The following is a 16,942-nucleotide window of genomic DNA, read 5'->3' on the forward strand; positions in this document are numbered from 1 at the left end:
GTGGAAAACATAAACAAGCAGCAAAATGCTCTCCTAAATGTACAAAAGTACCAAAAAAGCAAAAATACGGTTTTCCTGGAACTAATTCAACTGACCAGAAGACAGACGATGTTTCCGCCTCTGACTCACGAAGATGATGAAATAACTAGGATATTGCTTGCAATGTTTCTGCAAGTATCATCTTAGACAATTCAGTGCTTTCAAGTAACTATCTGGGACCTGGATCCTGAAAGGGACTGAGAGAAAAATCAGGATCTAATCTAGTGTGTGGACTCAGAGGTCACTAGGAGAGGGAACAGAGCGAAAGTAAAATAAACTTTGCAGCTCTGAAAATAATTGTGATAATGAGGCATCCAACTCTCAGAGGAAGGGTGTCTGTCTGTAGAATAATTGAATGAAAAAAATTATCACTTTCAATGGAATCTTTAATCCTTCCTAATAATCTAGAAACATCCTTTGGTCAGCTGTGCTTTAAAGGCCATTAGTCTGTGAAGAAACACGCTAACCTTGTACGTAATACTTATCTGCGGCACGAAGCAGGCCAGGGTGCTCACTGCAGCAGACGGACTACTTTGAAAGCAGTCTTTTGAAAACCAAAGACGACTTAGGAGACCGGCAAAAGCTGTGCAGCACCAAGCACTGAGCCTGCTCGTGTTCAGGGTCTGGCAAAGGCAATGATAGGAACCGCTTCAATTTCCTGCTCTACCCACAAGTTCTCCTGTTTGACCTTGGGCAAAGCAGTCATCCCTTCAATGCCTCATTTCTCTCTGAAATAGCAGCAATGTCTCATAGGGCTGTTATGAAAATAAATAGGGTTATGCAAACATCCCCAATGAACCATCTATCTATCACAGGGAAAGAGACAAATGAGCATGCTTAAGACTGCTAAAATTATAATAATCACCAAAAAGTTAAGAACAACATTACTAACACATCTTGGTAAAGACTCCCTTCATCCTGTGTAATTCATTATATTCCTAAATAATTTCACAGTATTTCAAACTCATGTTTGAATATAATAAAGCTAAAACCAAAACAAACCATGGACTGTAGGGAACAACCTGCCAGAGGGAAAAAAACCAAAAAACTATCTTAAATGTTGTTCTCTGACCCTAATTTTCATAGGTCCATGGAGAATGCTTTGTGAAAATGATTATTTTATTATTTCCCATGTCATGTCATTATTTAAAACAGAAAACTTCAAAACCTGCAGTGCATTACAGAGAATAGTGTAAGAATCTCTACTCAAAGCTGTGCTCAGTCTGCTCAGGATTTCTTGGCAAATTCCAAATACACAAAATGACATGCACTCGAAGAAAAAAAGTCAGATCTTTAAATCAGGATTTGAAAAGCACTCTAGATACATGCTTCATTTCACACACAGGCAAAAACCATAATCAATTTAGAATGAGTTCATACGTTATTGGCGACAACTCAGAAATGGTCTGATTCAAGACAAGTCTACTGCATTATTGTGCCACAAATAGCATAGCACCCATTTCTCAAGAGACTTTCCATATCCATGGAAAGACTGGAAATACTGCAAAAGCGGCAGCGTTCATGATAGCTGTGCACGCAGAATCCGGCACAGCGACACCTTTGACTGGGACTTTTAGATGAGTCTGCAGCAGAGACAGTCAACAGTGACATTACGGCATTTTTCAGTTTGCAGTCACCAGCCAGAGTGTGTAGGCACAAGGAATGAATATTAGATTAAATTAAATTAAATTTAACTTCAAGCTAGAAGTTTGGTTTGCATTTGGACTGAAAGTCTGATTCAGAGGCAGTCTGAAATTTCTGCTTAATCCAAACTTGTTTGTCTAACCTTTCAAAGTCATTAGATATAAAAGGGAAGAAATGTGTCTTAGAAAATATAACCTCTTACTTCATGAGCCTCCGGCCCACTTAAGTGTTGGCTAAAAATACACATTACAGCTTTATCCTGTATACCCTTACTCAGGTGGACAATTGCACTGATGTAAGGTTTGGGGTTTTTTTTTAATATTTTACCCTCTAATTCTGTTCAACATATAAAAGAAATGCTAACAAAAAAAGATCTTAATTCCACACCACAACATGGAAGAAGTAAAACCAAAATTAGGTCAGGAGAATAGAATGCTATTGATGCACAGGCATAGTAATTGAAAAATACCTGCTTTGTGAATTCAAAAGCAAAGACGCCTATTTTTTAATGACTCCAAAATCACATAATTAAATAAATTCAAGACTACGATAGAGACACACAAAGACAGAAAATAAAAAGAAAAGCTAGCGTTCACTCTCCTAGGAGAAACAAAGATGACCCTACCTTAAATAATTCAAACTCCTTCTTTGGCATCAACAGCTACCAATCCACAAAGGATATTTGCAATCAAAATAAACACATACACATCCATTAGGATCGAAATTACCATCTCTAAGCAAATAAGCAGAAAAAAAAAACCTTAAAGATTTTGCTGTATCTTTATCAACTTTATACTCATGTTAGACGCTATGCAATACAGAAGTCAGTCTCAGTCTGTAAAAGAAATACAAATCTTTTGACATATCAGAGGAACATGCAGATATTTTAGCTTTCCTGTGAATCTCTTCCTCCTCTACACACACACACGCACACTTCAAAAGAAAGTTTCGCTCCCAGGGAGCGGACAGTACCTGGATGGTGCGGGTATACGCAGGCTCTGACCATCCTAGACCACCTTCCTGATTCCTCAGAGGGTCCAAAATGTTGTTTGGCACAAAGCCTGTGCTGCCACTTTTATTCTGAACCTTCCACCACTGCTTTCTGTCATCCAGAATCTGAAATAACATGGCAATTTAATTACATATTTTTTCCGACTTTCCTCCTGCCAGTACTTAGACTGTGCATCATTTAAGAACAAACCCATAACCTTGCCAGCTTCTGGGATTGCCAACAGACCTTACACGGATGTCCCTAAGAAACCCCTGTAGGCTTCCTTGATTATCAGCATCACTAATCCTATATGATAGTACTGCAACTTTTCAAAACATGGCTCTCAAGAAAGGATATGGAAGAAAAGTGCGTAATGAACCTCTGTAAATTCAGACATATGCTGGACAACACAGTGGACTGACAATCAAATACTTGCACAGAGAGGCTGACATTGCTAAACCCTATATGCTGTTGACAAAAGGAATAAGTAACTACTAATAACCCAAGGAAAAGCATGTCGTTCTAGGAGAGTATAAATTTGGAGAGAGCGCACCTCTGAGTAAACAGGGAACTGGAGCAGGATGGCCAGGAAAAGTCTGAAATCTGACCACCTGCTGTGCAATCTTATATACAAGATTTTTTCTCTTTGTTGCTCCCTCCCTTCCAAATTTGTCTAGCTTTCAGGGTACCAACGCTTCCAGTAAAGGACAGTCTTTCACTATGCCCTGTGCATACACAGACAGTGTTTGCCAGAGCCAGTTATTTAAATACTACTAAATGAGGCCTTTAAAAGCAACACTAGAGAAGATGGAAGAAACACACAAATATATTTCTAACACGGGTCTCTACAGCATCAATTCATAAATCAGCACAGAATCTCTGTTTATCATGTCTACGATACAAAACAAATTAATTGAACTTTCCATCTTAGGGGAGATAAATGAAACACATTGAAGTAATCATTAAGGCCAGCCATAATGCCCACAGGAAAGGTACCCTCAGCTTTGAGTAGTACCAGAGATTCCTGTTTTCTCTTTGCAAAAAAATTACCTCTATGATCTCTTCTTTCATGACAGAAAGCTCACTGTTGTTTCTTGCCATAAATTCATACTTGCATTTGGCATATTTCTTGGTCTGTGCTTTACTGTGTGCTTCATAGTTTCTGCAAAGCAAATATCAGACTACTGCTCAGTGAGACATTCCAGCAAATAAAAACACAGACTAAATGCCCTCTTCCAACAACCTGCAAAACATTTAAGCAAAAAAACCCATCATAACATGATGTTGCTGTAGAACTGCCTATTCATAAAACACTGATTTAAGTTCAAAAAAAAAAAAAAAAGAAACAAAAGAAAGAAGCGGTTGAGCTACATAGACCTCAAGAACTGGTAATCTTTATCAGCCCACTGCTTGCAAGATGTATGATAACAACTACGATTAGCAGGTGCCATTGTATTAAGATAAACATGTACACCATATTTAGTCTGTTTTCCTACTGTAGGTTAAATGATCATTTGCTATATAAACAAATGACTACACTTAGTATATACCTGATATCTTGTGTTTGTATGAAATTATTTCTAGTGTTGATCATAAATTAAGTTTCAAACAAATAATAAATGAATTAATTTTTGCCATCAACACCAATGGAATTAAACTCTATTTAAAAAATGCTCGCCTACTGTAGGTCCATAAGATCTTGACCATAAGATACCACTAACAACCTCAAGTTACTGTATCAATTAAAAATGTAAAATAACTTCTTGGCAGTTGGAGACAGGGTTCATTGTAGAACAAGGCATACCACAGTATAACTCTGCGTCTTTCTGTTTCCTTGAGGAAAGACACGTTCAGATTGCCTGTAGTAACAAGCTACTAGTTTCTTTGACATAGTACCTCTTCAAGGTGAGAAGCCCCCCTGTGCCCTCAAAATAGCTCCAAAAGAAACAGTAACATCATTCATTTATTGCAAATTATACCCAACAATCCAAATCCATACCAGGTAGAAAAGTCAAAAAAAAAAAAAAGAAAAAAAGGGATAATAAAAACATGAAACAATCAATGGCTTGAAATGCTTCATACAACATCACAGCAGAGGGATACAAATGCAGATGGTTGCTGATGTTGGTGCTGTGTAACCATGGGTCCCAGGTGTGCCTGAGCAATCCAGTTGTTACCTAGCTATTGCATGGCTGTGGAGAACTGTCTCACTTGACTTGAAGAGCAGAACAAAGGAAGAGTCATATTTAGATTGAAAGATTATTTTGAAAGGAAGACAAAACACTACAAGAATTTAAGGAGAGAGTCAAAAACATGGGATGAACCCTAGCCTGAAGAATAGCTGTTATGAGGTTGGAAGATGTGTGAGTAATGCCAATTTTTTCCGTCACCAAGTCAAAATTTATATAATTTTGAGCTTCTTTCTTACTATTTCAGGGATATGGCTAAGGTCCTTCTGAAGGTACTTTTACTTTTAGGCTGCCTTTACGAATTCATTTCACTAACTGTGTCTTCCTACCTTGTCCACACCTAACTATCCCAACCCCATCAAAAACCAGAAGAATTTAAAAAAAATGTGTACATTTCAGTTTTACTCCACTCTGTTGCAATCAACAGCAACATCCCCAGGGCATGGGCCAGGCATTGGCTGTACGCTTCTCAAGAAACCATAGTTCCTCAAGCCCAGTTTAACGAGCCAAAGAGTTTACTTGGGGCACAAATATTCTCAGCCCTTCCCTCCATCCATCCTCCATTGTGTTTTCTTATTGCCTGTCGGATACCCTGTAACTGCAGTCCTCTGCTCTCCTGTGCACGAGAGCCTAGCGGATCGCACAGACTCCCAGGGTGCTATTTCACAAAAGACAGCACAAAAGCAAACTACACAGCATACTGCTTTGAAACACCATACAATGTGCTGAAAAACTATTCAGTACTCTTTCAGCATCAGAGAGAGTCCCCGATATAGCGAGTAACACACTGAAAGTTTAAGATCCTGACAGTTTAAGTCACCCAAGGAAAGCACACCTAACTGGAGGTCCTGGCATGTTGGAATAAGGCTCACTGAAGTTCCCTGTGATTAAAATTTCCCTGGACATGGTGTAATCTACCTGTCCCTCAGAAGGTAGCGGGTGGCTCAGTCACTGCTTTAGGACTGCTCATTAGGAATGCCAGCTTTGAACAAGGACCAGCAAATGATGGCTGAAAGGGTCAGCTTGAATTTCTTACTCCCTCCCCCAAACCTGCTCCTCCACCTGCTTCTTCAGAGATGCTTTAAAATTTATCTTTAAATGGAAGTTACTTAGGGTAATACATATTAACGGCTTTCCCCCAATAATGAGCTCCTACCATGCACGTATTATATGTCTCAAGAGCCAATTAACAAATGGAAGTTTGTGTTGTGTTGAACAGACTGGAAGATAGAGGCACACTGTGGATGTTTGCATCAGTACCAGCCATCTAGACTCCCTCCTGCAATCAGTGGTGAGAAACGGGCACCACGACATCATGTCTCATTTCATATCTTTCAAAAGACTAATTTCACCTTACATGAACTGCTTCTTAGAAACACCCATTTCTCTTTACCCGCCACAAAGGAGGCTTGGATGACTCTTTCAGTTGCAGCCAGATACACTGATATCATCAATAGTTCAGTGCAGTAAGCCCCATTCTCTAAACCTGAAATGGAGTCAACAACATTTGCATGGAATACTCTTACTCTGAAAGGACAAAACAGGTCTTACCACATTACAGATAAGAGAGAAAGGAATTTAGAGTACAGGATGATCTGTAGATTTCAAGCTGACTGGTCCCGAGACAAGAACCCAGAAAGTAATCAAGTTTGAGAAAAAGATTAGAGATGACTACTACTGCTGTTGTTGTTATGAAGAATAAATCCAAAGTTCAGGAAAAGAATCCAGTCTTCACTCTGCACACTACGTGGGAATATGTTTGCATGCAGATTAACAGGATCTTTTAGCACATAGCTCAAAACTAGGAGTTATGCACAGGTTTTCATCAAAAGAGTTATATTAATGTTGTTTTAACCAGCAATCTGATCCCAAAAACTTGAACATCTTCCATAGCACATAAGTTAAAATACTCTTCATATGGTGTATATGTACTATGGTTTGGCATGGGCGGGTAATTCCAGCACCGCTTTACCAATTTACTTCTACAATTTGTACTGGTATAAATCCTCCCCACAGACAAGGCCGAGACTCCAAGGATCACTGCATTTGATCTTGTCAAGCTATTCGGATTTAAGCTAAAATGAAGGGGATGAAAGAGGATGTGCAAAAAGAAACTGGTTGCTATGCAAACGTTTCAGAGCATTTTTTGTAACATTTGAAAGAGAATGGAAGAAATGAGGAGTTACTATTCTGAAAGTGGATATTTATGGACCAGCCCAGAAAACAAAAACCAGGAGACTACGGAGCACTAAGTGAGCAGTTAAACAAATCAAACAATCATTCAAAACAAGGACAGATGAATCTCAGAGCAGACTTGTCATTCTTTGTAGTTCTGAAAAGAGCAAAGAGTGTGTTTAAAAATATGAAACAAAGCAGAAATAAAATCTGAACCCAAACAGGAAGATTCTGTGTTCTCAATCAGGTTGGAATTCCACTATATCATTTTTGACAAAAGCATCAATTTAACAGCATGCACAAACACAGTAGATTCATAAAAAAATATACTGAAAGAGTCTTAATGATGTGCCTTAGAGAAGCAAAAGCAGAATACCCACTGCTAACCAGAATCGCTTCCTCATAGAAATAATGATCTGCTCCAGACACAACCAGAGGTAATTACAGACACCGCCACCCCAATAGCAATAAGTCGGGACAGTTATCCACAGCACCACGTACGCCGTTGATTCAGTGTTACCTATCTACATGTCGGCTAACAGTTTGCTTAAAGGCAGCAACAGCCGCCCCCTGGTCCAGCAGAGGCCCTCTTTTGTAAACTGTGTTACTGAATGCATACCCATCGGACGGAGGGTAGTCGGGAACACTGGGAGGCTGGAAGACAAAAAAGAAACAAAGCCACAAAGTGGATTAGCGTCATCAGCAGCACCGCCTAGTTCACTTAATCCAGCACCCCTAGGGTCCCTGTCAGCATTCACCCGTCCTCAGGTGCTCAGGGTTCTGCTATGAAAAGTTAATAACTTCTGCATTTCAAATACATAAACAGGGAGATCAAAAGGATAAGAATAAAAGAATTTCTATCCTAAGTCAACCCACTGCATTAATATTGCAGTGGATATTCTTTAGAAAAACAGTTCTCTGGGGCAAGGTCCATGTCATCTCTCAGATATCACTACAGCAACACAACTTATAAACAATGGCTGAATGGCTTTAAAATAAACTGCACTGAGAAACTGCTTTGAGCTTTTGTTCTAGATGTACACTTAAAGCCAGAAACCTCTAGCTAGCTAACAGTAAGTCTGTATACGAAATAAAACCTCCCAAGTAAAATTATCACTCTGTTGCAGTGTCATAGTATCAAGTGGCTCGTTTATGTCACCCTCGCACTGAACATGACTATAGTCAAGGAAGAAATGCAAAAAGGAATGTGATAGTTGGTATAATTAAGGATTTTAATTAAGGAAAATAATCACAGTTTATCACAAGCACATATATAAGAATATTCAAGGCTTTAGGAAATTCTTTTTAAACAGCAGTCCTTTAAAAAAACCCACCTTAAATCCAGCAATGATACTCTGCTTCTAAGTAAGAATTATTTTAACCACCATTCCCCAAAACAAAAACAAGCTAAGCAATTCATTTCTGGAGATTATGATATTGAAATTGCTCATTCTAGATCTTTTCCTTGTATCACCATCCAGTTGCACAAGTTAGAACAGCTGAGATGCACCAGAAATTGGCAAGTCTCTAAGCCTGGTTTGTTGGTTTTTTTGGTGGTTTCGTTTTTTTTGCATTTTTTTTTTTTCTGTCTGTGTGGCTACAGAAAAGCCGCTCACCTAATTTCTACCTCCAAGTATGTGACCTGGCCCCCAGAGACACTTGTCTACAGGGCTGAGGGTTTATTAAAATAAACTAAAACCACACAAAAACCCCCATACACATAGAATATCCTTTAAAACTATATTATTAATCTATCTATGATTAAGACCTCTTCGAAAAAAATCTCAAGTGTCACCTAGCTTATACCTTACATCAAAAGCCACCCAGGAAGCAGGAACTCATTTTACTTCACACACAAATTACTTGCATCGCCTTAGCCTCACTGGACTCTCTATCACCAGTTCCCCATGGTTTCACTGCCATTTGAAGTCCTCATCGCTGAACTGAGTCCACCTTGAAACCCCTCCGGTGGGAGCTCTGTCTGTAGCTACCTCTTAAGATTCAGGAATGGAAAGAAAAAAAGGGTTCTCGTGAGCAGGAACCTCCAATGCACTTTGCCAGATGCCAGAGCAGTCCCTGCCCAGCAGGGAGGGCAGCCGCACGCACCCTCTCTCCGCTCCCAGCGCGGCACAGCTCTCGACACACAGCCTCGGTCCTCGGGAGAGCAATGTCACACCGAGACACGAGGCCAGTTAGCAACAAGAGATGAACACTTAAATTCTCATCTTATTCTTCCAGGACCCTTTGTTAAACAAGCTGTTTGGCAGACTTACGGAAGAATAATTATTCCGGTATCATCAACTTCAGGGCAGTCCTTTTGCTGCAGACAAATAGCATTTTGCACTCATGCAGCTTTTTCCTGGGGAGCACCTACAGCATTTCACAGCTATTAAGCACCTCAGTGCTTTTCCCCCTAGGGATGTGCTGAGGAGGCACTGGTGCGGGGAGCCAAGGTACCGAGGTTAAACCACTTGCTCAAGACCACGTGGGAATCAGCGAAGTCACGAAACCAAGTCCTGACATCCCAGGTGCCAGGCACGTAACCGCCTTCAGTGAACTGGGATTTATTTTACTTTTTTTGGTCTTTTGATGATTAAGACGAAGAGGCTAAGCTGGCACAAAGAGCTACCAATCCAATCAACGTTACTGACACCAAAAAGAATGAAATGAATTCCCTGAAATACAAACAACCAAAATCCCTCAATATATTCCCTCCCCCCCAAAAAAATTGTTTTAACTTATTATATATATATAAATAAAAAATTAAATTCTTACAATCATCAGAACAGAAAAATTAATTGTTCTTCTTTTTTCAATACTATTTTGCTTTTTTGGGGTTTTTTTTTGGTTGGGTTTTTTTTTAATTTAGAAGGAGCATAACGTAAAAAAAAAACCTGCATGGAAATGTAGAACAGCAGTGAAACACTGAGACAATGTTTGATGAGACTTTTTTGGGAGCTGACTAGGGAAGGGGGCGACAGCAGTGGCAACAGCTACATTTCACATTATTGTGCCCATTAACTTTACTAAACATTTTTTTGCTCAGAACTAATCACTGGCAATAACTTAGTTTTTGGTACATTTATTCTTGTATATCTTGTTAGACATAAAGCCAAACAGCGTCTTAAGTAATCAAATATGTACAAATATGTTATCCTCCTTTGTTCGGCAGCCTTTTTACCCAATTTGTTTGTCTCTATAGCTGAGTAGACTTTTTTTTTTTTTTTGGACGAATGGAGATTTTCATGAAAACAAGGTTTTATTGTGACAACCTTTCCATGAACAGTTTTGATAAACTTTTGCTGGGGAAGCTTTGTTGTCTCCAGTATGAGAATTGCTCTGCAAGAGAACACCATCTCACAACAGCCAATAATCCTTCCCTTGAATCTTTTTCCATATGTGCATTTTTTCACTAACAGATAAAAAGACATATATATATTATAAAATTAAGATAAAATCCAGTATCATCATGTTAAGATGTACTCCAAATATAGTACTGATGTAGATTGCTCGAGGAAAATAGGAAAGACTATGGACTGAACCTAGAAAATTCTTAGGTGTACTTCCACGTCACAGCTGCAAACAGGGCATCTTGGACTAGCTAACACTTGATTGAAACTAAGGCTAGCATAGAAAAATAAATTAAAATTTTAAATTAAGCTTATGTCCTCCCAACAACAAAAAGCTTCCAAAACTAAAACTTTTATATGTTTAAAAAGGCAACAGCTTTTTTTTCTGAATTAATAAGCAACAAAATCCACTTTTAATCTTAAAATTCTCACATAAACCAAAGTATTTTCTGGCCAACTCTACTGAAAAAGAGTAGGGGGTAGAATCTTTAGAGTCAGCCCCTTTGTTTCTCAAAGTTAGTCAGAAAACGCAGTCTGGTTTCTCTGAAGGCTTTAGATAGCGGTGCATGTTTCCATTCTCTAAACAGAATAACCTATTTTTTGCTAAATTAATCACATTTATTGGGAGAAAAGGATGGGAAAATGTTCCTGTGCAATAATTCTTCTAATTGGCAGCTGTTTTTCAGAAGTAGGCCTAAATTACCTGACATGGCATTACTCTGATAGCACCTGCAAAATACTTTCTTGCAATACAGTGAAAGTATCAAGAAATTAATGAAAGGAATATAAAATTCCACATTTGTGAAGAAGCAGCGTAAATCCAAAATTCCCTAAAAAGTGGTGTTTTTTTCTTTTTGTCTGTGTGCCTGTGCATGGATGCACATTTGAGAATACTTTGGTTCAAATTCTAACTGAAGTATATACGATCAAAGTCAATGGGATCTGAAAGCACAGGACAAGAATCAAACTAAACCGTAGGGGCTTGGATTGTCCTCCCAGCTGAGGCAGGAAAGTGCACCAAGTTCAAGGAGAGCAGTAGGCAAAAGCCTTATGTTTTTCCTAATCACATTTTTGGTGGCTGAACAAGTATTTGGTTTTGTACAACTTTAATATAAGTATAATGAGTTTGCACTGATGTAGAAGACGTCAGAGCACAGTTACTCCACAGCTACTTTATGAAAGAAGCAGTTGGTGTTGCCTTCAGCTAATTTACAAAACGCTGTCGCAGGTAACCTACCTCAGTTGACAGTCTTTTCATTTCTTGCTTCCGCTGTTGCTCTGCAACGTTTGCCACGGACTCAGCCAAATGATTGAGTTCTTGCTCCTTTGGAGCTCCCATGAAGTTCAACAAAGGAGGCTCCCAACCATTTCGGAAACGGGGGACATAAGGTGGAATAAAATGGTCTTTGGGCCAATCCGCTCTGTATGAAAAGTAAATTAGAGATCTGTATCAAGGGCCATACAAATATTGGTTTAATAGGTTTCCTAAAAATTGAAAGGCTTTAGAATTTTTATTAGTATAGAGGAGAGGCTGGGATTACAGTACAGGAAGAATTGTGCTAGAACACAGAAAATCAGCAGAAGACATTTATTGACCACAACTATGCTCCCTGCAGAAAGAAACTGCTCCTGCTGTAAGGACTTGTCAGTGGTAAAACACAACAAATTTCTGTCTTGTAGCAAAGGATGAGTAACAGAAGAATCATTCACAAACAAATCTAGGATTCATTTTAACTGTTAGATGGGGAAAAATATTGCAATGCTCTATTTGCGTTAAAGCACCAGAAAAAAGAATTCAAAGAAACAGCCTGCTTTATAAGAAAGTCTGGAAGCAGGTAGGGCCTAGCTACACCTAAAAGAAAAAGTTAAACAATAGCTTTTACTGACAAAAAACTCAATTCTACATGCTCCAAGACACAAGAATTATCACCACATTTGCTGTTTTATAGTCCAGATTGATCTTTTTAAAATACTGTATTACTTTTCAGAGCTCCATTAGCATTCCCTATTGAAATACAAAATACCTAAACACTTTCATGCTCTGCCTTTGCACTATACATAACACACTGTCCCGCAATATAAATTACTGTATCTTCACAGTGGAAGCAGAAACGGGAATGTACATTACAGTCTTTTAACAGTGGTGTTGTTGACACTGCTCAAAATTAAGGGACAAATGCTGCCAGTCACATAAGTTGTAGGAGCAGTCAGCAATTACTAGCCCATTAGCAGGCCTGAGCTAGGTCAGTAACCCTTGAGTTTCATCATTCACCTCTCCTGCTACACCACAGCACAGTGTGCCTTTGTATACTGAGATCAATCAGACCATCATTGCTAATCTGCACAGGTCAACCAACTATATTCTAAGTGGTTCATTCTTCACTGCCCAACAGGAGCTACTTCTCTTCCCATTAAACTTTTTTCAGGATGGACTAAACAAATGATGATGGTAGTTCCCAAGACAAGGAGCCCATTATTTTACCCAGGGATCCATTTTCCCTGCACGGGGCTCCAATGCTATGAGGCAATTTCCACTGTCAGTCCCACCGCAAGCTGCTATGAAGCCAGCAGAGCTTGAAGCAGGTAAAGGCAAGCGCATGGTGTTTTGCTGGGGTAAGCTCTCTGGCAATCGCAAGGAGCTGCAATTCCTGTTTCCAGCTCATTTTGTAGTAGCAGGCCGAAGGATAGGCCCAAAGGACGAATTTGGACGTTCCTGGTCTGCAGCAGAGTGAGCTCAAGAAAGGGAAAGACCTGTATGTCACTCTCCCTACTCTGAGGATGTTTGCCACTCCATGCTCTAGGGCTTTCCATGCAGCCTTCCTTACCAGCAAAACACTCAAGTACTTTTTAGTCAATCAATTAATTAATTAAAGAAATCCACTTGGTAGATGTTTATGTTCCAACTTGAAATCCAAGAGCAAGGATGAATAAACACAAAATACATGATGCATTTCCAGCCCAAGTGACTGCATACTTAATCATCATCAAATGTACTTATCTACCACAGATTACAGAGTTAAAATGCACTTTGCTAATTTAAGCTTTTTCTTTTGCATGTTCATAGAATCATAGAATCATAGAATAGTTTGGGTTGGAAGGGACCTTTAAAGGTCATCTAGTCCAACCCCCCTGACATGGGCAGGGACATCTGCAACTAGATCAGGTTTCTCAGAGCCCCATCCAACCTGGCCTTGAGTGTTTCCAGGGATGGGGCATCTACCACCTCTCTGGGCAACCTGTGCCAGTGTTTCACCACCCTCATCGTAAAAAATTTCTTCCTTATATCTAATCTAAATCTACCCTCTTTTAGTTTAAAACCATTCCCCCTCGTCCTGTCGCAACAGGCCCTGCTAAAAAGTCTGTCCCCATCTTTCTTATAAGCCCCCTTTAAGTACTGAAAGGCTGCAATGAGGTCTCCCCGAAACCTTCTCTTCTCCAAGCTGAATAACCCCAACTCTCTCAGCCTTTCCTCATAGGAGAGGCGTTCCATCCCCCCAAACATTTTTGTGGCCCTCCTCTGGACCCGCTCCAACAGGTCCATGTCTTTCTTGTGCTGAGGACTCCAGGGCTGGACGCAGTACTCCAGGTGGGGTCTCACCAGCGCAGAGTAGAGGGGCAGAATCACCTCCCTCAACCTGCTGGCCTCGCTTCTTTTGATGCAGCCCAGGATATAGTTGGCCTTCTGGGCTGCGAGCGCACATTGCCGGCTCATGTCCAGCTTTTGTTTTTAAATGTTCTATTTAGCTAAGCAATCTCAAATCATATACTTACCTCAAAAATAACAAATGCATAAAATAGTTAATCTTTAGCTAAGCCTAACCATAATAGTGCATCCATTAAGTGCAACGTGTAGGGTATGCACATGTAACATGGTTCAGCCAATACACATTGTTGAAAAATTATAAGCATTTTCTTTATAGCATTATGATGCTTTTGAAGAAGTAAACACGTAAATTTTTAGCTTTTGATAATTGTTGGAAATTGAAAATAGAAATCTGTATCCTGTTCTTCAATATTTTGTCACTTTTTATTGCAGTTTCTTCAAATTGATATTTAATGAAGTCCAGATAGCTGGGTTGGAAAAATAATGGTGAAAAACAACTGGAAACATGCAAGGGACAGTTCAGAAAAAATGACTGCAAGAGGTTATGTCAAGAGGTTCTTGATACCATGGACAAAACAAAAATTTCTGTCTGCATTTTCTCCCTGCTTGAGACCCCTAAAATCAAGCCACTCCCAAATCCCACTGAGGCTGAAGAGTTCCTTTCCAAAAACTTCAAAGAACAGGTCTGAAGAGTCCAAAGCCTAACAAATTAATACTGAGTTTATTGGGGGGTGGATAACCTGGTTAAGATCGTGTCAACAAACTTGAGTTTAGAGATCATCTCTAAAATATGCAAAGGCTTCTTCTCACCTGGCTTTAGTCCATGTGTCACCCAATGACATCCATAACTGTCCTTCCTCACTGGTGACAGTATATCGCAGGAAGTCTATAGTATCTTTTGTTAAGAGGGGGCTCAGTACTGTACCAGCAAGCTCTGGACCTCCTGTTGTCTGTACCACCTAAATCCAAATATTAAAATAATACAAAGAACATACACATTGTCAGTAAGGAAGTTACTGTGAATATGTTACCTACAGTGCTGCTAGGAAACGTTTATTACTCACAAAAACACCCCTCTCCTCCCCCCCAAACTCCAAGAAGCTAACAATGTGTCTTAACGTCCTACAGATTAACTAAACCATTTATTGCAGAAGAACTGCTCTGGTCACCAATCATTTTATATTTAGACCCACTTTTGGCAATGTTATTTTTGCTCTACTGATCAAAACCACATGCACTTCCATTAAATAGACATATGGCTATGCTTTCAACTCTCCTCCTGCATTATGTAAATTACCTCAACTTTTTATTGTTAATTAAAAATTATGATGGCAAACTGTAACACACAAAGCTAAAGATGATTTAAATAAATATATTTAATAAATGGGAATATACGCAGAAAAGGATATAAATTATTTTCTGAAGAGAACCTCATCCTGAGATACACACATTTCTCCTTAGTTTTTGTCCAGGGGCACAACATTTCAATCTTGGTATCCTTGAAAAGTTTACAGAGCATATAAATACAAGAGTTCTGAAAGAAAACACTGAGAAAATTATAAAACCTTACCATATGTAGTGGGGTAAAGAGAAAATGAACCAGTTCTGCTGCACTAGGATTCTGGATATGGAACTTTAATTTGGCCTGAAGGAACGGGAAAATGATACATTTTAAGAAACGGTTAACTTTTACGACAATAAATACTTCACATAAGAATGGCCATCCCTGGTCAGGCCACAGGTGTGCTTAAGCCCAGTGTTTTGTCTGCAACATCCACTAAGTGCAAGTGCTTATTCATCCAATTGCTTTTGAATCCATGTATATCTTTATCATCTAAAACAAGAAGTTCCACAACTGAATTATACGCTTTGTAAAGAAGCAACTCCTTTGGAAATTTGCCACCTCTTAGTTTCATAGTATTCTGTAGTTCTTTTCCAAATAAAAACTGAGCAATCCTTCTCTACTCGCTTTTTCTAGTGATGTTCATAACCTTTTACAAATTTATTACATTCTTCCTCTGTTTGGTCTTTTCCAATCTAAAGTAATTCCTTTGAGCATTCTTGTCCTTGCTGTACTTTCTTCAATTTTGCTACACTGGGAACAAAATAAGGTCAGGGAACATAACGGCATATTGATGCTCTTTATTTGCTAATTTTCTTTTTTTTTTTTCCTAATGGTTCTTAGCATTTCTTAACAAAGGTTGATCACCTTTGAACACGGATGATGTTCTCACAGGAATCTGTATTAAATCAACATTTTGTTCTGATTTGTTTTATATATGAGATTTTTCCCCACCTCTCCATGCTCTACGATACCTATCAATATTGAATTTCATCTGTCACTTTATTTGCTATCATGAGATATTTCTACGTTTGTAGACTCTACACTCCCCATTTGCCAGAACACATGTAAATATGTTGGACAGCAAAGGCCTCTGCAGAGGCACGTATGGGACTTCACTGCTGAATTCACTGCACTTTGAGAAACATCATTTTAGTCCTATAATCTGTTTTCTATTTCACCAAACAAGAATCTAAGAAGCTACATTCAACCTCACAGTTGCTCAGTTTCTTTAAGAACTTAAGGGTATGCAACATTGCTGGATGTGTTTTGGAAATCCAAAGAAACAAAATCAAAGAATTGATGGATTTGTAGACATTACTTTGTTTTGCAAGATGCATGTTTGCTTCTTTCTCAATTTAATACACCTGCCTACAAACTGCATCCCATGTGTGGGTACCTCAGGGGTACCTGGTTCTCCTAGGCCCTCAGATCCTTGGAATGACTTTGAAGATTATCAGCATTACCTTAACCACTTATCTTCCTCTGGAGGAAAGGCAGTTTGAGAGAGGTTTGCACCATACTGTGTGGTCTGCTGACTTAGTTTTTGGAACAGATGGAGGAATGGTGCCCATTCAAACAGGGCTTCTATACATCTGCCTGTAACTT

General features: G+C 39.1%; 1 protein-coding gene across 1 annotated transcript in view; it reads right to left on the reverse strand.

Moving 5' to 3' along the window:
• EPS8 (EGFR pathway substrate 8, signaling adaptor) overlaps nucleotides 1–16,942 on the reverse strand; it is a 139,730-nt gene that overhangs the window by 15,639 nt on the left and 107,149 nt on the right. The window contains exons 13-18 of the mRNA XM_075159999.1: nucleotides 15,563–15,637; nucleotides 14,803–14,951; nucleotides 11,626–11,809; nucleotides 7,559–7,692; nucleotides 3,725–3,836; nucleotides 2,656–2,799 (exon numbers count right to left, since the gene is read on the reverse strand). Of these exons, the coding sequence (XP_075016100.1) occupies nucleotides 2,656–2,799; nucleotides 3,725–3,836; nucleotides 7,559–7,692; nucleotides 11,626–11,809; nucleotides 14,803–14,951; nucleotides 15,563–15,637 (798 nt within the window). The remainder of the gene's footprint in view (nucleotides 1–2,655; nucleotides 2,800–3,724; nucleotides 3,837–7,558; nucleotides 7,693–11,625; nucleotides 11,810–14,802; nucleotides 14,952–15,562; nucleotides 15,638–16,942) is intronic.

The sequence above is a fragment of the Calonectris borealis genome, chromosome 1 (genome assembly GCF_964195595.1).
Source record: "Calonectris borealis chromosome 1, bCalBor7.hap1.2, whole genome shotgun sequence".
Taxonomy (NCBI): Eukaryota; Metazoa; Chordata; class Aves; order Procellariiformes; family Procellariidae; genus Calonectris; species Calonectris borealis.